This window comes from Pinus tabuliformis, chromosome 9 (genome assembly GCF_031772625.1).
Source record: "Pinus tabuliformis cultivar Carrire ecotype Pingquan chromosome 9, CPIR1, whole genome shotgun sequence".
NCBI lineage: Eukaryota > Viridiplantae > Streptophyta > Pinopsida > Pinales > Pinaceae > Pinus > Pinus tabuliformis.
In genome coordinates, this window is record NC_142307.1 from 1247687459 (window position 1) to 1247714269 (window position 26811).

Below are 26811 nucleotides of genomic sequence, written 5' to 3' on the forward strand. Positions count from 1 at the left end.
ACCTTTCGCACCATCTGGGGGAGTCCTCGCTTCTTTGCGTGGAATTCCCAAATTTTTTACCTTGAGGATCCGAGGCACAGTGCAAGGATAATGTGTCTCAGTCTTGGTAGACAATGGGGCCACCACAATTTCATTGATGCCCAGATGGTTCAGAGGTGGGGTGTCGCTACAAAGGAGTTCGAGGGGTTCTCAATTCTAGTGTCAGGGGACAAGACGATGCAATGTACCCGATATATTCCCGCTTTAACAATGACCATGGGGAACTACTTGGTGACAGATCATTTCTTTGTTGTGGATGTGCCAAACACCAATGTGGCGATGGGTGTCCAGTGGCTCTACTCCCTTGGTCGAGTCACCACTGACTAGAAAAAATTGGAGATGGAGTTCATTGGGCCTGATGACATGCTGGTGGTTCTTCGAGGCATGCATTCATATCCTCCATAGACAGTTTCAGCGCACAGGATGGAAGCTGACTTAAGACATGGGGGCATAGCATAAGCAGTGGAGCTGAGGATTTCGAAGGTTTAGGGACAGCCCAAGCCACCACACCCAGACATACAGGCCATCTTGGACAGGTACCTGGTAGTGTTTGGGGACATACCACCAGGGTAGCCACCTAACAAAGGATTTGAGCACACGATTGAGTTGGAGCCTGGGGTGCAGGCAATTATCACCACTCCTTATAGGCATCCCAAGGCCTACAAGGACGAGATTGAGTGTGCCATTAAGGAGTTGCTAGCGTTGGGGCACATTAGGCCGAGCTCTAGTCCCTTTGCTTCATCAGTTGTTTTGGTGAAGAAGAAGGATGGGACTTTGCGCATGTGCATTAATTATAGGGTGCTCAACAAGAAGACTTTGAAGAACCGCTACCCCATCTTGCGCATTGATGAGTTAATGGATGAACTTAGAGGAGCCAAGTACTTCTCTAAGATAGATTTGCGCTCGAGGTACCACCAGATCAGGGTGAGGGATCAGGACATCCCCAAGACGGCTTTCAGGTGCCACTATGGGCATTTTGAGTTTTTGGTCATGCCCTTTGGGCTAACCAACACACCTGCCACTTTTCAGTCGTGCATGAATCATGTATTCCATGGGCAATTGCGGAAGTTTGTACTGGTGTTCTTCGACGACATTTTGATTAACAGTCGAACGTGGGAGGATCATTTGGAGCACCTAGAGGTGGTGTTGCGCATCTTAGAGGAGTAGCATTTTTATGCCAAGTTGTCCAAGTGTGAGTTTGGGCTGGCAGAGATGCTCTACTTGGGGCACATTATTGGCGCAGATGGAGTGAAGGTGCATGAGGAAAAGATCGGGCCAAAGCCCCGGAATGTGACTGAGTTGAGGGGATTTATAGGCATTTGCACCTATTATAGGAAGTTCGTAAAGGGCTTCTTACAGTTAGCATCTCCCCTCACAAATCTGACAAAGAAGGGGGCTTTTACATGGACGGACAGAGCGCAGTCGGCATTTGATCGCCTCAAGGAGGTGATGAGTAGTTTCCCAGTTTTGGCACTCCCAGATTTCACTCAGTCGTTCACCTTGGAGTGTGATGCATCAGGTGAGGGGGTTGGCGCAGTTTTATCACGAGGGGCACCCCATTGCTTCTGAGAGTTGGAAGCTCCTTTCGCATGAGAGTTCGTATTCTATTTACGGCAAGGAGATGTTGGCCATCATGCATGCGTTGGCCAAATTCCTGTCATATCTGGTGGGAAACAGATTTTGGGTGAAGGCTGATCACAATAGTCTTCACCATTTTATGGGGCAGCAGGGCCTCAATGACAGGCAGTAGAGGTGGGTCAGCAAGGTGCAGGTCTACGACTTTGATATTGAGTATGTCAAGGGAAAGCACAATGTGGTAGCAGATGCATTATCCAGGAGGCCCACGACACTTTCACTCATGAGCATTGCCATGATTGGAAGGCGCAGTTGTTGGTGGAGTACTCCAAGGATCGACGGGCATGTGAGATTTTGGAGGGTACTCACACTGATGAGCGTTACAAGGTGATGGCTAACGTCATATACTACAAGGGGCACATATTTTTGGTGTCGAGTTCACAGTTGAGGGAGAGGATTCTCCATGCAACTCATGACTCTCCACTATCAAGGCACCAGGGGTTCCAGAAGACATATATGACGGTTAGAGAGCGATTCACATGGAAAGGCCTCAAGGGGGACATATTGAGATATGTGCAAGAGTGTGAGGCTTGCCAGAGGAATAAGGGGGAGTTGACCCATCCAGCTGGGTTGTTGCAGCCACTTCCCATCCCTGAGGGGAAGTGGGAGAGTATCTCCATGGATTTTATCACGGGGCTCCCTACGATGCAGGGCAGAGATTGTATTTATGTGGTGGTGGATCAGTTGACCAAATATGCTCACTTCTTCGCCATTCCAACATGGTATTCAGCATCACAGGTGGCCGAGTTGTTCTTTAGGGAGGTCTTTCACTTGCATGGACTCCCTAAGACCATAGTCAATGACAAAGATAGTCGGTTCGCAGGGGCATTTTGGCAAGAGCTTTTCAGATTAGTGGGCACTGAGCTTACCCCCAACACTAGCTACCACCTGCAAATCGACGGTCAAACCAAGAGGGTCAAAAATGATTGGAGGGTTATCTATAGAACAATGTGATCGGGCAGTAGAGAGCATGGATTTGGTGGTTTCATTTGGGCAAGTACTGCTACAACACCACCCATCACATGTCCATTGGTATGTCACCTTTCCATGCCTTGTATGGTTATGATGCTTTGTCTTTTGCTGACATTTTTTGTTGACAGTCGAGCCCCAAAGGCCAAAGATTGGATCCAAGAGAGCCAAGATATCCTCAAGGCTCTCAAGGATAACTTATTGACAACCCAGAATCAGCAGAAGATGTATGTGGATAGGCACAGGATTGAGAGGCAATTTGAGGAGGGGGACTTGGTCTTCCTACGGCTACAGCCATATCGTCAGTCTACATTGAAGCAGAAGGGGGCCAAGAAGCTACAACCACGTTTCTATGGGTCGTACAAGGTGACTAGGAGAGTTGGGGAGGTGGCCTATGAGTTGGAGCTTCCACCAGGGAGCAAGATTCAAGTCTTTCATGTCTCATGCCCCAAGAAGGTGTTGGGCAGCAAGGGACAGCAACTACGGAGTTGCTAGCACTTGATGATGAGGGGCGTCTAGTTCTGGAACCGGAAGCCATTTTGGAGACTAGGGAGAGGAAGTTGAGGAGCAGAACCATCAGGAGTACTTAATTCGCTGGAGGAGCTTGCCGAATGAGGATGCCACTTGTGAGGGTGAGCACATACTTGAGCATTCAACGTTGAAGTTGCTTGGGGACGAGCAACAATTGGGAGGGGAGGACTGTAATGTCACTTCTAAGATTAATTTACCTTAAGTTTATTTCCACAATTTTGGCATTTTTGGTGACCATGGGACCCACGAATTTTTGGAGAAAGACTTAGGAGAAAGGGGAGGCCGAAATGTTTTTGCTAGTGGAGCGTGGGGGCCACACGCATGGGGAAAACACACTTGCCAAGGAGGGAATTCAAATAGCCAAGGAAGGGGGTCGAAAAGCTTGTTGGAGGGGCCCACATGGGAAAGGGAACTCACAAATTATAAATAGAAGAAGCTCAGCCACTTTTGGGGTCTTTTGCCAATCGAACTTTCTATTGTTGCTCGAGCTGCTTAGTCGGGTCACATTGTTGTTCAGCACCGAGTTTTCCAAGCGGAGAGCTCACCCTTTCTTCGGGGGACTACGAGTGCCACCCTAGGGAAGTCAAATCGTACCAACCTAGGGAAGGGTTTGGTGGGATTCAAATTTCAGATCTATACACACAATCACTCACTCAGCTAGTGTGTATTCCAGGAGGACGCAGGAGGGGATCACGCTTGGCTCATTTTAGCTGTCTTTCGGGTAGTGTTTGCTGGGAGAAATTTGGCATAGGAGCTTCAGGAAGAGATCAACCTAATTGAGGATTTTTGGGGCAAGAGGTTGTTGATTGAAGGCAACACGAATTTGTGCATCCAGGGCCTACGCAGAAGCTATTTTTGCGCACATGTGGGAGTTTGAGGGAAGAGTTTTGGAGCTGGGTTTTGTTGGGAGAAATAAGGAGAACTTTGGGGTAGTGAGACTCAACATTTTGGGAGTGATTGGAGGGCTTTTTCAGGGAGTTTGCAGACAAGTCGTATTTCCCAGCTGTTGGAGGAGGACGTGGTAATTGGGGCCGAATTTCAGGGGTCAAAACCAAACCAAACCCTTTCTGAGTTTTGGTGGGTTATTTGAGAAAAGCTTGGGGCTAATTTTATAGAATTTTATGAGCACCGGAGGTGGGGTTTCCAGCAGACAGCACAGTTTTCTGGGGCAGCACAGGGCATCATTGGAGCAACTTGTTCTCTCATCTGGGCTCTCTATTTTATCACTTGGGTCTTTTCAAGCTTGCAATTGAGGCAAGCCCAGGTACACTCCTTCCACACCATTGTACTCTTGCTCCAATTATTTAATAAAATGGCTCAACTGGTTGACATTTCTGGAGTTTTTATGGGTGTTCATTGAATGTTCTGAAATTTTGTGTTGCATGTATTTTTTTGCTTTGCATATCATTGTTTTTCCTAATTAGGAACATTACACAATATGTGCAGGCAACGAGATGAAGTAAAAATTATCGTATTTACTAATCAAACAAAGCAATTGCTCTATGATCTATTTTAGGGAAGAAAGACTTACTCATTCACAAAACTAATGCTAAATTTGAATAGATAGTTTAAAAGCTTCCTATCTTGAATTCTAAGTCACTTCACTCACATGAATGCAATCACAATTTAGTCCTATAAACAACTAATTAATATGTGCAATAAAGAAGGATTAATATTGATAAACACACACACACACACACACAGATCCCGAAAACCAATTACTAGTCCTTTCTTTAATCTCCTTACAAAGTTTAAGACGCAATTTTTCACTCTGTGATTCAATGTTCTTGCTATCAAAAGGGAAGGTTGGATCTAAGAATCAAAGGATTCTAGTAATTGTTTCCTAATCACACAAAGTTGAGCATTGGAAATATAAAAAAGAGCATTTATAATAAAACAATTGAATACCATTCAAACAGAGTATTAAAGCCAAAGTATGAATACTATGAACAAGATTGATGTTAGTCCTTTTGACTTGATCTTATACAGCCTCAAAACATAGTCTTTTCTCTAAGCATTGTTCCAATAATGATGGTCAATTTGAGCCCACAAGTTGATTATATGAATTTTGTCTCATAATAAAACACATGAATCAGACCAAATAAAAGCAGTGTATCACACAACGGATTCAATACAATGTATGATCGATTTCAACCATCGAAGGAATGAGCATCAGTGTTTCTAAGATACAAAGTCACTATAATGTCCCCAAATTAATTAATTTTGTTAAGAAGAATTTTCGTTGTTGTAATTTTGGCAATTGGGGGGATATTTTGACCCACAACTAAGGAGAATGTAGAAATCAAGGGAATATTTGACTTTTGGTTAAAGAGAAGACCCCACTTTAGAAAAAAGGGAAAATTTGTGGGGTTGATGGAATGTGGAGGGCACCCCTCAAGGAATATAGACCCCTTGGAGGAAAAATTGATTTTGTGGAGGGAGGTCAAAATATTTGGAGGAGGGACCCACAACGAAAGGTAAGGCAGCAATTATAGATAGAAGGGTTGTTGAAGAATGTAACTAGGTTCGATCTTCATAAATTGTATTTGAGTCATGAAATGTATTTATCAAAAGAAAGAACAAGAAAATTTTATTATTATTAATATGACTTATTAAAGCATGGGTTTCATGCTTGGGTCATCATATTTTAGGTCAAAGTCCCCATTGAGGACTTCTGGGATTTATTCTGAGTCATTAGAAACATTGTCCATCTAAAGAGACCCTTCTTGGGCTTTTGGATCATGTAAAAAGATTTATTATTGAGTCAAATAAGGTATTTGTCACTTCCACACCAAGGCTAAAACACATAAGACCTCAAGAACCCAGAAATCATTTCTGGAAATTCCACCTAGAGAAAGCTTAATTAAATTAATTGTTCGATTATCAAAAATGCCTAAGTCTAACTTAGGGAAATCGATTAATTAATGGGAATTAATTGAGAAAGCTGAGAATTATCTAGAAACTCACATGGTTCGACTCAGAAATGATATTCATCGTTCATGAGGATTTAATCATGGTTGTTGGTGAGCCAACGAAATATTATAAGAGGAGGTTGATGGGGTTGGAGCAAAACACAATTGAGGTCGAGTTCCTTGGCAGAGATTGAACTTCCCAGTTGCAGTGATTCAGCAAAGGAGAATTTGAACCACAGAAGGAATGTAGAGACAGTGAGGGGCAGAGACAGTGAGACTGGAGGAAGTTTTCCAGTTCCAGAGAGGCAGTAGCAAGTGACAGGGGTATTCCACAGCAAAAGCTACGCAGGGACTGTGCAATAGCTTCAGTGAGCAGTTTGATTTCGCTGAGGGAGAGATCGATTCAGCTTCCAAAGGCCGGGAAAGTCTTCCAAAGGTCCGGAGAGTCATTTCCAACAGTAGAGACAGGCAGGACGGCTTGATCAGAGAGGGTTTTCCAACCACACGCGTGAGGTGTGAGGGTCCGCGCAGAGGCAGAAGCAACGTTGAAGAATGTAACTAGTGTCGATCTTCATAATTGTACCTGAGTCATGATGTAATATATTTGTCAAAAAATATTTTTTATTTTTATTTAAATTGACTTATTAAAGCATGGGTTTCATGCTTGGGTCAATGGTTCATAGGTCATAGCACCCATTGTGTGCTTTAATATTTCTTTTTTTAAGTCAAAGTCAAAAAAGAAAAATTATTTTATTATTCCTCCCCCATCAAGTCGACCTCCAATAACATTGACAAGTCAACTACTCATACTATACATGTCAGCTCAATTACAAGAAGAAACAACTATAAATACCAAGGTGAACTCGACCTGAAGCAGAGAAAAATTCGAACAAATTTTAGAGCAGAAAATTGCAGAGAAGGTTCGATCTGTGGTTCATACAAGACAGGAAAGTAATCTAAAGGGGGAGGGACTATCAAATACTAGCCACAGGCAGAGAATAGTTGCAAAATGGTGATTACAGTAGGCCGAAAATTGCAGGAGCATAGTAAGACGAAAATTACAAGAATAAAGATGACCTAAAGTTGCAGAAGCACAAAAAGCCGAAATTCCAGAAGTAAGCAAGATAAGGAAATCGAAACTTGAGATAACATTTGTCATCATGGGAGGCTAACTTGATGGGTGAGGGAAATTTTGTCATAGGTCCTGGTCTATCTCACTGTGATTTGAATCTACTGAAGGAAGAGTTCTTGACTGGGTTTTCCCCTACCTAGGGTTTTGCCCTAGCTGAGCGCCTATATCTTGTGTTCTCTTGTGTTTTTGTGCTTTGGCAATTGTCTTGATGATAATAATGTAATAACAAAGAAGAATAAATATCTAATCACAAGAAATTGTCAAGTAATAGAGAAATCAAATTAATAAGAAGCCCTATCAGTATTGCCCTAGATTTCTCAACAGGCAGAAGGGCCTGCGCAAAGCTTGGATGACCAGATTTTCAGAGGGCTCAGTGCCAAGATTGCTTGTGGAGTAAGAGATTTTTTCTCTCTAATTATTTTTGTCAGATATTTGTCGATTGGATAGCCAGTTGGGCATCCATAGATTGTACTCAAATCATTCACTGTTGCATAATAATAAAACCCTCAGTTGTTGCACCAGTTTTCCCGCATTGTGTTTTTTCGGGGACAACTGTCCAAAAATAACGGTGTTATATTTCTTGTGAATGTGCTCTATATTTCACAGTTTCCAGTGTTTTATTTTCTGCAGCATTTTTATGGTGAAATTTGTAGTTGTGATTTTATTCGTTATTTGTCGTAGCAAATAAACTGCACTTAATTTTTAATCAGTTGGAAGAATAATTTCCAGTTGCTGCAATAGATTAAAATTTTCACACATACCAAGAGGGGGGTTAGAGTTCAAATTTCTTTGGTTGTCTTTTATCATATAAATGTGAAGTGTTATTATACTTGGTAAATATTACTTCCTTAACAAGGAATATTTTTCCTATTTTAGAAGGGGTGATATATCATTTTGAGGATATATTTCCTTTGAGGTGGGAGATTAAAAAAGTTCGGTGATCTATTACTTCAAAGGGATTATTTTTTCTCAAGGTGGATATTGAAGCCTTTTAACTTGGAATTTTTTTCCTTAAGGAAGAAATTCTTCTTTTTTCTAAGGCCCAAGGGCATTTTTCCTGCAGCTCGCGGTCTTTGTGCCACAGCCATACATTATGCAATCCCTTTCCCATCATATTGGCTATTAAAATATATCCTATAATCTCCTCTAGAATGGATGACCTTGACGAAGAATTGCACCTTTAAAAACATCGCAGGGAAGCTTACTTGCTCTGGAAATGTCATAAGAAGATTGTTTCCATACAAGCTGCTAATGATAAGATCTATAATGAAGTTGCATCCTTGTAGGATATTATGACAAGCATAATGTTGACTACTAGGGTCTTCTAATAATGATGATTGGTCATGATGACATTTAAGCACATGTTTGAGGACTACATATTGACATATGTGACCAACTATACAGCTGTACAATCCTCGTTGCTTTCTTTGATTAATTCACCATAACGGCAATCACTACATTGGAAAAATATTTATGAGGGCATTTAATTGTTGCTTCTTTGGCACATGTACACTTTATGATGCAAAGACCATCTTGTTGCATGAGGTGTTTGGAGCACTTATTGAGCCTACTGACCATCAAGAGAGCATGGTAGGTTATGTTTTCTTATTGACTATCCTAAGTGCATGGTACATTCTTGGTTTGCTTGTCGATCATCATGAGCTTCTTTTCCATCTACAATGTCATTTTTTGGAGACTATTCTTTGACAAAATTGCGGGATTTGATTCCTTATTTTGATTGTCCATGCATTTGCTCCATTTAAACTAGTGTTTGCTTCATTGTTTTCCATAGAGGATTGTGTGAAGGTGTTTTAGAGGCTACAACTTGGAAGCACAACAATCCATTTAAACTTGTAGTTGCTGCACTGCTTTCTGAAGAGGATAGCGTGAGAGAGTTCTAATGGCTTCAGTGTTGCAAATGAACTCTATTGAGAGCCTTTTTGTACATTCTCATGGTCAAGTTCTTGTTGTTAGAATTGGTCATTCTTGTATTCCCTACTCAATTAAATATTGAGGGAGGGTTTTTGTAGTGTTTGTTTGGCCAATTCCTTGGTTACCACGTCATTTCTAGTTCATATTAGACAGGCTTTCAAATGCAATCTTTACTTGGTCAAATACATTTTTGTTCCACCCCTACCTTCTTTATCACCAGGCCAAACTTAAAGGGGGATTTCGGTGAAACAGTGGTTAAGCTCAAATTTATGGTCATTAAAGGCATTCATGATTCACCCTTAGGGGGCAGTTATAGCCCGCATTGGTGGTTAGTGTGTTAACTTAGTGCACTAAAATAGGGTTCAGTCTTAACAACCAACCACTCAACGATGTCATGTGGTATGCCTCCGCATTTATGTAGTTGTTAAATGGTTGTTCTGATCATTAAGTGAGGCTGTTAAGTGTCAATATTATATATGGGCCCTTGTGCCTCTGCATGTACACTGTGAAATCTTGTAATGAAAGCAATCATTCTAAGTATAGTTTTTTCCCATGAGAGTTTTCTCCACTTTAGGTCTGGCACGATTTTATGTGATGATGTGCAATATATGATGGATTCTAACATATCCGGGCTCTTTCCCCTTGCCAAGTCTACCTGGGGTTGGACTAAATCTTTGTAGAAAGCTTTTCCCTGCATCCATCTCCTGGGAGATAGGCTCACTAGGGCAATAGAGGTTCAAATTTCCTGCCTAGTTGTTTGTTCATTTTGAGATTATTTTCTTTAAGTTAAAAAAATGAAATGAAGTTGTGTTGAGTCAGAACAAATCATCTTTACTTTCACATTGTTTGACAGCACACTGATTTATTTGAGACTATCTTTGAGTACCGGGCTCTTCCCCCTTGCCAAGTCTACCTGGGGTTGCACTAAATCTTTGTAGAAAGCTTTTCCCTGCATCCATCTCCTGGGAGATAGGCTCACTGGGGCAATAGAGGTTCAATCCTGCCTTGTTGTTTGTTCATTTTGAGATTATTTTCTTTGACTTGAAAAAATGAAATGAAGTTATGTTGAGTCAGAACAAATCGTCTTTACTTTCACATTGTTTGACAGCACACTGATTTATTTGAGACTATCTTTGAATATCACTGTACAAGTGAAAAAAAATCCAGGTGAAGATGAATCACTTGCAGCACTTGCTTGACTTATTAGGTGGGGCCCCTTTTAACATGAGTAGGGAGCCTCCAAGTGTATACCCTGCCCAATCAGCTCATTCCAGAGAGTCACAGAGAGGGGAGGGCAAGCCACGTCATTTAGCTAGTCATCTAGTCAAAAAGGAGATGGCACAGAGGCACAATTGGCCTCCTCCTCCTCACCAGAATGATAAATTCTCAACCATGGCCATAATGACTTCTGAGATGACCAAGCCACACCAACCCGACAATGATAGTTGGGATCCAATCGTTGTGCAGATTACACTGACTATTATAAGTTAGGAGCCAATCCCCAACAGCCAAGAAGACCATCCACCTAATTTGGGGCTCCTTCCTACTGCTGCATGATTTGGTTGTGTTTATGATCAAGCCTAGCACCTTGTGATTTTGTGAACATGCATTTTATTTTAATAATGTTTTGTCTAGTGGCATATGTTACTTATGTGTGTTTTGGAAACAACCAGTAAGTTTCTGATTTTTGATAGTTTCAGAATTTGCAAAAGCTTATGATGGCTGTGGATGCAGCCTGACTATTTTTGTATAGAAGTGATGTACATATTATTGATTTATTAATCGTTAAAGGAAGATTTGATCAATAAAGAAGAAAGAAAAGCAAATAATCACTCTACGCTGCCTAACCAATTATCTCATCTTTCATGACTTTCACAATGAACATGCACCTGTAGCTTTAAAAGAAATAGTACATCTGTAGCATACCTCTCCTCCCTGCTCCAACACTGTGTCCTCCACCACATCACTCAACATCTCAATAGAACGGCAAAACCCAAATATGCAGAGTCTGCGCCCCAAGTCCAATCCCTATAATACAATCAAATTTTCAGATGTGTTTATTATGACTGCCAGCCAGAACTTCAAAGATGTTCCTACAAAAATGAAATGAAAAGATCCGTCAATGGCTCACATTTGTTGCTGCAATGTCAAAGATGGCACCAAGACAGAGCCCTTGGTTGGGATCCATGTAGTTCTCTTCTTGGAATCTTTGATATCTACGTGAGGCTGCCACTATCCCTTGATTCTTCTAATAGAAAAGACAACACTGTGAATATACCACATCCAAAAAAGGAGAAGAATTTTACATGGATGCACGAATACAAAACAAATCCATCACATTCATTTGTTAAGATTGAAATTCCCACTCAAGTTTCAACAAATGGAATGAATGCATACATCTGAAGGATTAATATGTCGTGGCACAACAGAGCCTCCAATTCGCATTAGCCCATCACTGGTAAACAGAGTAATAGTATCTTCCTGTACCCATTGTAAAGCTGCAAGTAAATCACATTCCAGCAAACCTCAGTTTGAAGACTTCGCAAATATATCTATTTGGTGGTTAAGATGCAAGTTTGTCTTTTCTGATGATGAAAGTTTGCTTCACTCTTTTTCATGTTTGGCAGGAAAAGATATGTATGCAGTTGTTAACTAAAGGTTATCTTTTGATCAAAGATGGTAAATATCTAGATCCTCCAGCATATTCTGATTTTATTTCTGCCCTAGTAAGCACTGAGGAAGAGAATATGTCTCATGAGTCATCTTTGTATATACCATTCCACTTTGATTTTCAGTTTTGTAAATAGATTTACGTTAATATAACACTTATTTTAACAAAACAAAACAAAAATGCAAACAGCGATAGTAAAATTTTAGGTTTGATCCATAGTTCCACATGATCCAAGTTAGGTTTCATTAAGAGGCATATTTTATAATTTCAAATACTATTCAAGTTGCAATATGCACACATCTAGTTCAGTTTACAAGAGGCTCCACAATAGCTCAACCATAATCTCTACCCTCAAGAAGACTCATATTACAAGCATGGCTATAAAAGCATAGTCCACAATAGCTCAACCCAACAAAGGACATCCCCATTTACATAAATATGACCTTTGATTTCTATAGAAATACAAATGGCACCTTAGGTGATTAAACTAAAACTATATTGTTAACTCATCTAGGAAAAAAAGGAAAGTAGGGTATCCTGCATTGTTTATCATTTTGAATATTGAATATCCTAAATTTCCATCTCAAGTCAGTCTTTATGCCAATCCTGCAACACAGAGAGAAAAATGGCTTGCATGCTAGACTCAAATTCACCATCACCACGTTACTTCATTTCTATATTTACATTGCCATCATAAAAAGAATGAAACAACCACAAATAACCAAAACTGATATAGACAAACAAATGTCAGCATATGATTACATAGATTAACAATGCCTAGGCCCTAGAGCACCGCAAATTGCAATCTAACTAAGAATATAAAAAGAAAAGTGCAATAGAATGGCGTTAAAGCATCCTGCAGGCTTTACAATATATATAGTAATGTGGATAGGTAGAAATGAAGACTACAGCAAGTTTGTTTGGAAAGCACTTAGTACACACTGAAATAGGACACTCCTTTGAATCCATTTGTCCCATGTCCTTGTTGCCGCAAAATCTAGCAAGTCTTGGAGAGGGGCACCCTACAAGGCTATTACTAGACCAAGAGACAACAATGGGGTTGTCGCCCACTATCACCACAGCCAAAACCCCTACTCTTTATGGATTTTCACCGATGGGAGGAGTCTCAGTATGTGAATAGGTCATGTAATAGGTGTTCTAGGTATATGGCATAGGATGACCAAGAGGCTTCCAAGGGAAAGGATTAACTTAAAAGCACAAGGTCTCAATTAATGGTAAGGGCAATTCACTTTCCTTGGAGATGCCTAAGAATGGCAATGTATGTTAGAAACCTTGAACAATATTGAGAGGGGGTTGAATCAGTATTGTGACTTATGATCAATTTATACCAATTGTTGCCTCGCTTATTTCAAACCCCAATTCATTTATTCATTAGTAACATAATACATGAGCAGATTTATGCATAAACCATAAACATCAAGTAAACCATATGAGCAACTAAACAAAACATATAACCATGAGCAGCAACACATCAATCAATAGCATGCACACATAGAGACACCAGATGTAAGGTGGAAACCACAAGGGAGAAAACCACTGTCGGATTATTCTGCTTTGTTCTTCTTCTATTATTATATAGTCTTCCTTTACATCTGATCACTGGCCACCGCCAATGTGCAAGCCACAACTGGCATATCATGCGAGCCACCACTTGCTCTAGGCCACAACTTGTGTGAACTTTGCAGGCCACCACCAGCAGGAAGCCACCCCTCTCTCGACTTTGCAAACTACCACCTGCTGGAAGCCACTACTCCCACTAAGTCTCACCCAACCACCAATGGACTATCCTACCACCACTGGATTGAAGCCACCACTCCCACGTTCATAGGCCACCACGTGAAGAATGTCGCTACACCATGAATATGCAAGCCACCACTCGCCACACTGAAGGCCCCATCCTTCAAGCTCTCCCGCAGACCATGTTTCATAATGTTTCAGACTGGATCCACGATCTCTGCATACAAACACTTGTGAGCCACACTTTGTCCATTTTCATGCTAGACTCACAATACCAATATATGCTCATCAACTGAATCAAACACCTACAACACAATCTCATCCAAAATCTGCTCAACAAAACCAACCCTACAGCAACACATAATGATAACCTGATCTACACACTCAACCATAACAAAACTCATGCAGCCATACAAAACTCATATACTGAAGCTACAACAAAGAACTCTCCAATAAAACCCCTGCAACACAAATGCATCAACAATATAAAATTTGATCTAAAATCTCTACAACAGCAGCTACAACAAAATCTCTCCTCTCCATAACAGCAGCAACTGAGAGCCACAATCTGCAACACAAATAGATTACACATCTAGATCTAATGTAGCTCCATCATCCTATGAAATATGCTCCATGTCTGAGCTCTGATCTGCTCTCCAACTCTGCAAGCCTATAGCATATACTCTCTCTCAATCTCACATTCTCTAACCCCTTCTACTTCATTCTCTGGCATTTTATAATTGATGGAAGATGCAATCAATAGACATCACTAATCCCCATTATCTTTGACTTGATTACCTTCTAGATGATGATTAACTCAAGTCGACTCTTTCCATCAAAAACCACAAGCAAAAACCAAAGTATAAACCCATTGAATTATCAGAGTGTGTGCATATTTCGAGAATTTCACCTACAGGACGTATACACGACTTTAATGAAGGAAAGTAGCGTATGTACGTGACTTTTCCACTCAAGTGTAGCATATAGATTTCAAAACATAGACTTTTGCAATTTGTTTCAACTAGATCTGCCTCACCTACATTATTTCATCTGTAAACACCATGACCACCATTTGCAGCATCAACACATCCAACCACCATCAAAACCATGCACACGCAACCTAGTTGTTGACATCAATGCCAACACATAGTAACTCCTCAGTTGACTCCACAGGTAGACATCCTAGGTTGAATGCCAACAATAATTAACTCCATAGCTGAGTCCATAGTCAAGCATCTATGTGAAACAACAAGATCATGAGGGCCACCACTACTAGGATGACAACATGAGAATCACCACTACTAGGTTAACATCCTGAGGACCACTAGGTTGGCATCAATGCCAACATCATGAAACTCTGTGAACCAATTGGACCATAAGGACCACCACTACTAGGTTCAATGCCAACACCATGAGACAACATGTCCAACATGCTCTCCCTTTGGCTTTGATGTCAACCTACAACGACAACACCAAAATTGATCTCATTCTCCTCTTGTGGTTGTCACTCTCCCCCTTTGACATCAATGGCAAAGGGTGAATGAGTATGGCTGAACATTGTTGATAACAACTAATATGAGGACAAAAATGGATCAGCTCCTCATGCCAACACCAAACCAACAAACAACATGCTTCCATGCCAACACCAACAACATGTGTCTATGTTAATGATACCATATCACGCTTCCTTCTGCTGCTAGGCTGAACATACTTCCCCTGAACATGTAATGAGGTTGAAAGACATCTGTCCATACTATTGTACATGCTACCACTGTTGTTGCCAATGCCTCCTTGTCACATGCAAGAGGCTTCTCCTCATAGACCAATACTTCAACCAGCTTTGGCCTAATGATATACAATGAGTTACAAGGCTTTATAAGCATAATACATGGCTACAAGAATGATAAAGCCCGATTGTACAATGCCTCCAAACAGCCAACACATGGCTGAAACATGACTCCTCTCTCATGCATGATCATCACCCACATGAGTCAACCAATGACCCATAAGAAAGGCATGATAGTAAATGGCTACATAATGACTCCAAGAGCTCATATATGGCTGAAATACATGACACCAATCAACCCAAACATGGTTGCAAAGCTCTCATCTCTCAAACAAAACTCACGTCAACAAATGCATGAAATGGCCCATGACTCTCTCTTTTAACTCTAGGACCAATCTGCCAACAACCAAATGATGAACCAACATATTACAGGGCTTCACATTTCAGTACATGGCTGAAAATGATGATGTACAATGTGAAACACATGGCTGATATACCATGCTCAAAACTCTCTCCAAGACATGGACCACTCAACCAATGCACCAATACATGAGTGATTACAAAGTTGATCTTGCACACATGAGTGCATACATGGCAATAATTTAATGTCCACTACTATGCATGCCATAGGACTCTTCAACCATACATGACTTCTCTATAATACATGCTTGCAATGACCACACAACCAACAACTCATGATAAATACATGAATGATACACGGTTGATCAAATGCACATAAGAATGCTCTACATGGTCTACTCTCCAACTTTGCAAACCTGTAGCATATATACTCTCTCTCAATCTCACATTCTCTAACCCCTTCTACTTCATTCTCCAACATTTTATAATTGATTGAAGATGCAATCAATAGACATCACTAATCCTCATTATCTTTGACTTGATCACCTTCTAGATGATGGTTAACTCAAGTTGACTCTTTCCATCAAAAAACCACGAGCAAAAACCAAAGTATAAACCCATAAAATAATCTGAGTGTACGCATATTTCGGGAATTTCACCTACAGGACGTATACGCAACTTTAATGAAGGAAAAGTGTGTATGTACATGACTTTTCCACTCAAGAGTAGCATATAGATTGCAAAACATAGACTTTTGCAATCTGTTCCAAACAAATCTGCCACACCTGCACTATATCATCTGTAAACACCATGACCACCATTTGCAACATCATCAACACATCCAACCATCATCAAAACCATGCACACACAACCCAGTTGTTGACATCAATGCCAACGCAACAACTCCTCAGTTGACTCCACAGGTAGACATACTAGGTTGAATGCCAACAATAATTAACTCCACAGCTGAGTCCATAGTCAAACATCTATGTGAAACAACAAGATCATAAGGGCCACCACTACTAGGCTAACATCATGAGGATCACCACTACTAGGTTGACATCCTAAGGACCACTAGGTTGACATCAATGCCAACACCATGAAACTTTGTGAACCAATAGGGCCATGAGGGCCACCACTGCTAGGTTGACATCAATGCCAACACCATCAGACAACATGTCCAACAATCTATGACCTAGGATTTGATCAATTGGTCAAGAGTTGGCAAGCCCCATGGTCAAGATGCTAAGAAAGGGTTTCCAACAATGATATTCAGCAAGACAAAGGCACATGAAACCCTCAAATAAGCCCCTAAGTTGTAGTAACACCAAGCTAGGGTTTACCCTAGGGCAAACAACTAGGGCAAGAAAATTTATGGACAAAATTGAAGTGAATGTCTGCCAAGAGGGTTGATTTTGAGGCAACCAAATATGTCCTTGGCATTTAGACTCTCCAATCCTAAAAATATTCCTTGCATAGAAATTCGCACTAAGCCCTAGTTTGAGAGCTTGGCTTTAAAGGGGTCGAATTAGGTTTAGAGAAAGAGAAATAAAGTTTGTGGATAAGAAATGAGTTTGATCACCAACAAGGAGGGTCGATGCCTTGTTCCTTGGGAAAATGGAGTCTATGATTTGATTGGATGTCCAAAAGGTTGCTAGTGAAGAAGAATTCTCGATGCCCTAACACCAAAAACCCTAGCGATTACTTATGCAATGATTCAAGGAGCTTTATGGGAGAGCTAATTAAAGTTCACCACTAGGATATTCATTCACATGTTATTCATGAGTAATGCATGCAATAATGACATCTAGATACCATTCAATAGATTTTTAACAAATTAGGGCATAATAGCAAAACCCATGATTCAATATATTCCATACATTAGACATAAGGAAAATAATTAATCAACAATAAGCTCACATACAAGATAGCATGCATTAAAATTTAAATTCCATCCATTGATCCAAGACAATAGCTCCAAAGACAAATGATTTGCTCCAAATGTCAAAATGCATTCACAGATTTGATTTACTCCACAAGACAAGAAGGATGAATTACACAAGAGGCTGAAATTCCAAGTGTGTGTGATGATGAGATACAAATGAATCCTATCCTCTACTTATATGAGGACTAATGTCTATTTTAGCTTAAATCCCCTAAAACAATAAAATGCCACAATGACAAGTTAGGTCACAAGTTGACCTACTAGCTTAGACAAAAACTCAAATTTGCCCACACGTGTGAGTTGTAGGGCACTTTTTGCTGACGTCATCCATGCATAGGCATTTTTATGGCATGCGTTGAGGGCTTAGGGTGCCAAGTGATGTGTAGGATCCCTCTAAAATTATCTCCTAAGGGTTGGCAACTTAACCCTTATGTCTCTGTCAAAATCTCACAGTGAGCCCCAAATTGCATCTTGGGGGTCAAAATGTGGTCTCATGGATCTCCAAATGACCATAGTGCCTGTCTATGCTGCAATGTTGAGGGATTCCAAGGTGGTGTTAGCCCTCCCATGCCTCAAGGGGTGAGACCATCCTCATCTAGGCCCTGGATCAGCTGCTCTCCCTCACAAAGTGCTAAGGGCGACTGGGGGCATGCTGAGTCTAGGTGCATCATCCCAAAAAGTCATCAAATGTAGGGAAATGTAGCAAAACGTTGTGGGTGTTGGAAGTGCCCAAGGGTGTATATGATGCTTTGTTATTGATTGGAATCCCATGGCTCTCAATGCCTCACCTGTGCGTGTCAATATGCTTCCCTAGAATCCTAGTACTAACTAAGGTGACCAGGCTCCGGCTGTGAAACCACCTAACAACCACATCACAAAGTCTAGTGAAAGCAACAAACCATTAGGTACAATAATCATTTTTTTGCATCTCAGTGGACCAAGCTTGAAAGTAATGGTCTATTTGACACTTCAAACAACAATTCCCTTCCAAATTTGGGGTTTTGAACTCGCAATGGTGTTACCTCCCTAGGTAGGAGTGGCTAAAGGGAAACCCTATAGGTGTTCCCAACCCCCAAGAGGAAGTGACATTTCCTCAGTCCACCATTCAATCAATAGGCGTTCCATGAATAACAATGGTAATGGAGAGGAGAAGACTTTATGGCCAAGTGTGATGGTCAAAGGGGCCAGCATGATGGGTGTCCACATCCTGAGTGTATAGATGTGAGGAGGGAGCAATCAGGGATAATGATTTACCAAACCGGCCTTTGTTTTTTCCACCCCTCTTGTGCACCTTTTACTTTTTCTTGATTTTTTTCTTGTGTTACTGCTCGTAGCTCAAAGGGTTAAAGCTTGCTTTGTAAGATGTACAGTGATTGCATTATGTTGAACTTTGGGGTAGCTATGGGATGAATTTCCCATGAAAAACCCATCTTGCCCCATAAGAAGAATTCAAATTGGACAAAAGAAATATTATTATTATTGATATGTTATGCACTCCTCTCATTATTATTTGATGTGGCAATTCATTTGGGAAAGCACTTATGTCAGCTCCAATATCAAGACATTTATTAGTAATTTTGAATTTATGTTTTCCCTCCAAATTCAAGTCGGCCTCATAATATTTACAAGTTGGCCTGCCCCAAAGGTTGTGTTCCTTCTCCATTTGGCACTTGCAACTCGGACTTTTGTGGCACATCTTTTGCGGCCTATTGGAGGTATCTTTTGCGGTATATTGGTAGCATATTTTCCAGCCTATTGGAGGCTACATCTACGGCCTGTTTTGACATATCTCTGCGGCCTAACAGTGGCATCTCTGTGACCTACTTGTGTCCATCTTTGCGGCCTACTTGTGTCTGTCTTTGCAGCCTAATGGTGGCCACCTCTGCAACTATTTGAGGCATCTTATGCTGCCCTATTTGTGGCATCTTTGCAGCTATTTGAGGCATCTTATGCGGCCCTATTTGTGGCATATTTGCAGCTATTTGAGGCATCTTCTGTGGTCCTCTACTGTAGATCTTTTGCGGTCTACTACAGCCCTATCTCTGTGATTGTATGCGGCCCTTCTCTTGGTTATGTGCGGCCAACTTGTGGCTTTTCTTTATGAATCTCTATGGCCCTCTTGTGGATCTCTGCAGCCTTCTTCCTCAGACCTTTTGCAGCCTATCTTAGTGGTTTCTTTGATAACATTTTTGGCCTACTTCAATGTGCACAGGGCTGAATATAGGAGGACTGAAAAGGATATCCAAAACTAAGGTATGTGATTAGTTCTCTTGTTTAATGTATTGAACAAGCAGTTTGAATCAGCCTTTGAATTGTGACTTTAAGGAAGGTTAGTAGGTGTTTTGGTAAGCCCAAGATCAGTGGATAAAAAGGGCATATCTGACATTATATGTAGGCAGATTTATGATACCCTAAGAGTTAATTCTTTGAGGTTGAGAAGGCTTGTTATCTACCCCTTATTTACTGAGTTGCAGAGAGTACATCTCCAGTGTTGTTTGGGTATTGATTTGTGTCCTCGTGACAGTATTGTTTCGGTTGTACAATAATAACTCTTGACAATGACAATGACAATGATGATGTATAGCAATGACATATGACAGTGACTCTTGACAATTATGTATGACAGTGATATTTGGTCTTGTGACAAAGATGTATGAGTACGGCAGTAATATATGTCTCATGTAACAATGACATATGGCAGAGATAATTGTTCCTAGTTGTTCCCTTATGACAGTGATATATGGCAATGTTCCCATGACTGAGATGTATGGCCATGTCCTCATATGGAAATTCCTTTATGACAGTATGGCAGTGTCCTTATGGAAGTATGGCAGTGACACTTATGATGACTACATAACAGTGATGTCTATGACCTTGATATAATTGTGATGTGTATGACAGTGTTGACAGTAATTCTTGTGACAAGGATAAGAGGGCTTGTGAATACCTCCTTGAGAGGTATGTTTGTTGTTATCTTATGAGGATCTAGTATGATCCAAGATTGGCCCTAGGTGGCCTAATGTGATTGATGATGAAAGACTTATGTCTCATGATATTTGTACATTGTATCTCAGCTGAACATTTGATGAATATCTAAGAAGAAGAATTTGGTTGGGTTTTCCCCCTTGTGGGTTTTTTCCCTGGTCTCTAACCAAAATCATGGTGTCGCTATTGTGTTTGCTTTTTTTCTATTGTTCCTTACTATTCCACCCCATTATTGATCTTATTGTTCTCTCTACATAATTGCTAATGATGATATGATGTTATGGGGTGAATGTAACGTGAAAATGTTGAAAAAGTTTTCAAATGTAATTATCTACAGCAGAGAACAATCTAGCCTTAAAAATTAACATATTACCTCTTAATTATGAGGCAATTCATTGCCCAATGGGGTTGGGACATGCAAGGATTCCTCTCATGATGTATAGGAGCAATATGGTTCAGGGAAATCGGGTGATGGCCATAAGGGGTGAGGCAAGCTCATGCTAGGCTTTTGCGCACATGCTAATATGTATGTCCCTGCCATATTTTGCATTTTAATATATTCTTTCTTTTATTTTGCTTGTGGGCATTATATTTTTTTCCTTTTCTTTTAGCTGCATCAACCTCCCAGAGCCAAGTTCCAGGCCCTACCCAAGTAATGAGGATGTATGGTTGCCAAATCCTGGAGAACCAACGGTCAGTTGAACCCAAAGAATGGAAGTGGAACATAAGGCTTGTAATGTGAGATGGAAAGTGATATGTATGGCATGGGGATAGATGGAACATGCTATCTCAATTAGGGCTTCCCAAGTAGTGCCCCTCCTATACCCATTAGACCATTAGGGGAGGTCCCACTGGACTAGGATTGAAGATTAACCCCCCATTTAAGGTGGGGAACAAGATCACGATCAAAACCCCTCCTTCTTTTAGGTCACCCCATGATACATGCCAAAAGCCCAAATACAAAAAAAGCATAAGCACCTGATTGCTAAATGAATAAAGTAAAAAGCATACAAATGCCCTCACCATCTACAAGGAGTACAACAATCTATCATTGTTCAAGATTGTGAATACACAATTTGCCTCTTCATTCATCATGTTGAAGAGGTTGAGGGAGGTCAAGACCGCTCTTGGGGCCATGGTTATTTCAAAGTTTTGGTCTTTTTGGAGAAAGACAGATCAAGCAGCCTCAAAAAGAGTGAAGGACACAGTGTTAGATGATGCTTGGTGGGAGAGGGTAGATCTACTTATTCAGATCATGGACCCTATCATTTCTTTGCTTCGATTTGCAGATACAGACCAACCCATCCTAGGAGAGGTTTATGAGGGATGGGATTCCATGATTGAGTCTATGAGGAGCATTATTTTACAAAGTGAGTGCCCCAAGTATGAGACATCATCAGAGGCCTTCTTCACCACCATACAGGATATTCTTGTCAGTAGATGGGACAAGAATTGCACACCTTTACATTGTTTGGCTCACTCATTGAACCCAAAATACTACAGCCATGAGTGGCTAAATGGTGGACCTTCCCGCAAATTCCCTCCTCACATGGATGGTGAAATTTCATAGTGGAGGAAAGATGGATTGAGATGGATTTTTCAGGATAGAGCATCCCTTGATGAGGTGGAGGATGCCTTTGCAGAGTTTTCCACTGGCACTGGTAAATTTGCAGGATATGAGACAGGGGGGCTAAGAAGCCCTATTCTTGGTGGGCAACTCATGGGGCAACAAGCCCTCCTCTACAGCAGTTAGCCATGAGGCTCCTCTCTCAAGTGACTTCATCCTCTTGTTGCGAGAGGAATTGGAGCACATATGGGAATTTGTAGTGTCAAGAAGAGCAGGCTTGAGCAATCCAAGGCAGAGACAATGGTGTATGTGCACACCAACCTTCGTCTTATTTACAGGCAGAGGGATGAGTGGTTGAAGGGAAAGACAAAGATGTGGGATGTCTTTCCTGATGATATGGGTTTGGACAGCAGTGTTGAGTTGGCATTGGCCAACTTGGATCTTAATGAGCCAGTGCTAGAGCCTATCACTTTTGATGATGGTGATACTATAGAGGGGTCATCCTCCACACCAACAGATGCAGAGATGACATTGGATACAGAGGAGGAGGATGCAACAGAGGAGAGCAGTGGTGACCATGATGATGAGTACAGTGATGCTAATTTTAATGATGAGGATTGATAACTCATGAGCTACCTACTGCCTTGAGGCTTGTAGTTGTTTTGTATTTGCTATTTCTATTTGCCATTGGCATTACTACTACCTATGTAACATATTTTGATTTTGACGACTTAATGAGAAAACTACAGTATCTTGTCTTTCTCCTATTGGATCATTGATGAATATGTATTATGTCACAATTTATTTTCTATGTATAATGTTACTTTGTAATTTTGTAAAACTTACATCTAGATGAAGATCTATGTTTGAATCAATGAATTTGTATCATGAATGGGAATTTGTGTAAGAAATATCTAATTTTTAATATATATATATATATATATAACATGTCCTGTTCCGAGGGATCAACATGTCTATGTCCGACACTCAAATCCTCGTGTCCCGTGTCCCCGTGTCAGGTGACTTAGCTGCAGACACTACCACCTGATCCTGCTTCTCCTTCTTGTCCTTCTTCTTTTGAGGGCACTGTATACTATAGTGACCAAACTCGCCACGCATGAAGCACTTGATCTTGGATAGATCCTTTTTCTTCTTCTTCTCTCCCTACAAGCTTTGTCCCTAAATGGGACCTTTTGCTTTCCCTTTTGATGCAAAGGCCACATTGCCTTCCTCCTTCAAAGTTCACACCCTTCGATCATTTGTTGCTATTGTCATTGATGGAGCTCTTTACTAGAGATCACCTCATCTCCTTTTGTTGTAGGTCTGACCACATCCAATTCCACCAAGGTAATGTATCTCATCCCAAAATGCCTTGGACAAAGATTTCCCATTCCTCAGAGACACTATTCAAGACCAAACGCACAAGCTTTGTAACTCGAGTTGCTTCTCCTACGGCCGCAAGCTCATCCCAGATATCTTCAATTCTGGTGAAAGGGATCTATGCCTTTACCCTTCTGCATACGAACATTCCTCGGCTTCTCCTTTATGAACATCGTTCGCTACTCATAAGGATTCTGACATAGTGAGGCAATAGCATCCGACATTTCTTTAGTCATGTTCTTGGCCGCCACATGTGAAACAATATGATCTCAAACTTCATCGAAAATCAACCGCTTTGCCTTGGCCATCTCCTTATTGTAATTCGCTAGTTGATCTACATCTGAAGGCACGACTACAACTTGTTTTGAATACATCGTTAGACCATACTCGTCTAGCAGGAAGGACATCCTGGCCTTCCAGATACAATAGTTCGATGCACCCTCTAATCTGTCCTGATCCTAGAATCCTATTGAAGCCATTTCTGCAAAAACTCGAACTGGGACAGAAATCTCCCTCTTTCTCTTGCTCAGCTGCTAGCTCTACTATTCACACTCCCTTCTGGAGTGAGAAAGTTTGCTTGCTGCTACTACCTTCTGCAACCGGAAATTTGGATTTCTTAAGCTAGAAACCCTCTGAGAGAAATTCCCTCTGTGTGTGCACTTTATCTTCCACCTAGCACTGAATCTGCTCTAGCAAACTACTACAACCCCTCTGTGCCCAGACAAGAAAATATGCTCTGCGAAAATACTGAGTTGTTGCTCCCTCTACCTGCTGGAATTTCTTCCCCAGACAAATCAAACTTTCCAGACACCTGCGACCAAAAAATTGAACCCTTATCTAGCAATTCGCACTGCCTAGCTAGGCATGGCGCAGCCACTGAGGAATTCGTGTTGTTGCTCCCTCTGAACCACGAATTTCTCCCTCTTCGTCTCTAAGCCTCCTGTCCGTCAAACTTGCTCTGATACAATGTGAAAATTCCTTGAAATGCAGCGACTGGAGATAATTCTTCTAATTGAAAAATTAATTATGCAGTTTATTTTGTTTATGGCAAAATAACGAATTATTCACATTGCAATTTCTTGACCAAATAAAATACTACGGAAGCAAAAACTGGAACTGATAAATGCTAGCACACACATAAAAATTGACACAATTATTTTTGGACAAATGTCCTTGGAAAAACCCAATGTGGGAAAACGGTGCAGCAACTGAGGGTTTTTATTATTAAGTAGTAGTGAAATTTTGAGTACAAAATATGGATGCCCAACTAGCTATCCAATCTAAGAGAAATACTGGCAAAATCAACTGAGAGAATTTACCCTCTCCTTCAAGCAATCCTGGCACAAACTGACAAACCCAAGCAAGTCGTCCAAACCCTCTGCGCAGGCTTCTGCGTCACCTTTGCACAGCCTGTCACACGCTCTGCCCGAAACAACTACTACTCAAGCCATCCTGCCTGCTGTTGACTAAGAAGTGTCTCTCTTGCTTATTGGAAAATCCTCCCGACCTTCGGACCCTGAAACTACCTCCACTCCAACTAAATCAAACTGCCTCTTTGAGGGTGTTGATTTTTGAGTAGCTTGGAAGGTACTTCAAGCCCTAGGGTTCAGGGTTTGGAGGGTGGAGCACCATAAAAGTCACTTGTGTGCTTGGAACCCAAGGTTGGGGTTTTGCACCCATCGATATTTGGGCCAAAACCATGGAGCATTTTGCACATGAGATGGATGGAGATGATAGAGGACAGTGAGGAGAATCCAACACTTCGAGAATCGTCGAATTTTGAGATGTCCTTGATGAGATATTAATTTTTGAAGTTGACAAATGAATATGTAGGCTTGGTGTGAATATGCCAAGAGACATGTCTCTTCAACAAATTCGTGGAGCCCTTGTAAAGTCTATAAATTATTAAATACAAGGTGAATGTGATCATTTTTAGTCATCCAAATGTGCAACAAACATAGAAGATAAACTTCCGAGGTAGCCGCAACTCTAGAAGAAGGCAGGCCAAGTTTCCACAGATTGGGTTTCTGCAGACTAGGTTTCCGCAAAATAGGTTTCCACGGGCAACGAGTTTCCGCAAACTGAGTTTCTACAGACTGGGTTTCCGCAGGCAGTGTGTTTCCGCAAACTGGGTTTCTGCAGGCAGTGTGTTTCCGCAAACTGGGTTTCCGCAGGTAATGTGTTTCAGTAGGTTGGGTATAGGCCGAGTTTTTGCAGGCAAGGGCCGCAGTTTGACAACAAATTTGAGGTATGGTGATGTTGATTTTATGTTGAATTTGTTGCTAGTTGAATGGTCCTAGTGTGGACAGAGTTGTAGCAACCTATGGGTGCCAATTGGGAGGCTTGTCTTGATGGTTGAAAGCCTCATCTAGGAGTAGATCTCACAGTGATTGGACTGGGCATCATTGGACTAGTGGACGGCAGCGTGTTGATGGCCCAAAGTAGCCCTTGACAAGCAGTCATAACGAGAGCTTGACAGCTAAAGGTTAGGTGAAGGATTAAGCCTATGTGTAACTCTGATGGACAAAAGAAGCTACTAGAAGGCAGATTGGAGCTCAGGTGTTGGCCAACCTAGAAGAGCAGATTGGATCAGCCCGTGTTCATTAAAGCAGAAGTGACTTGCAGCAATGATAGGTGGCAGCCCTCTTAGAGACTCTATGTGTTGTCCCTTAATGGACTAAGGGGCAGCTAGAGAGCATAACGGAAGTGAAGGACCGGCAAGAGGAGATACAACATAGAGATTGCAGCAAGATTGTCATTGTATCTTGTATCCCTTATATGGGAGCCCTAGATTGTTGTATTACTCAGTTGGTTTAATATAACAAAGATCGGGTTGTTGTACATATTTGTACAATATTTTGTAAAAAGTTGTCTATACTTGTTCATGTGTGATTTACTACTTTATATTTTCCATTGTGCAAAGAAGCTTTTGTTGAGACTCTTGGTTCGGTGGCATCAAAGATTCTAAGATTCTATCTTAGACCCAAGATCGTGGAAATTCAACAGAGGGTCTGCGCAGGCCCTGCGCTGCCTCCTGGAGAAATAATTCGGCCTCCTCTCTATGCCTCTCCAGAACTAGAAAACTTCCTCTAGATCACTGCCTCTGCCCCTCTCTAACCCTGTGTCTTTTCTCTTGCTCAAATTCTGTTGCTGCCTAGCTCAAACTACCCAAGGAACTCGCACTGCTAGTTCTCTCGTGTATTTCTCCA

At 41.2% G+C, this 26811-nt stretch overlaps 1 protein-coding gene across 2 annotated transcripts in view; it reads right to left on the minus strand.

Moving 5' to 3' along the window:
* The window catches only part of LOC149153093 (D-tagatose-1,6-bisphosphate aldolase subunit), a 76236-nt gene that overhangs the window by 37715 nt on the left and 11710 nt on the right, over positions 1–26811 (minus strand). Inside the window, exons 2-4 of one of the 2 annotated variants that reach the window (XM_089438469.1) lie at positions 11548–11648; positions 11282–11395; positions 11077–11178 (exon numbers count right to left, since the gene is read on the minus strand). In XM_089438469.1, coding sequence (XP_089294595.1) covers positions 11077–11178; positions 11282–11395; positions 11548–11648 — 317 coding nt within the window. Of the gene's footprint in view, positions 1–11076; positions 11179–11281; positions 11399–11547; positions 11649–26811 lie in introns of both variants that reach the window. The other variant, XM_089438468.1, reaches the window with a different exon arrangement.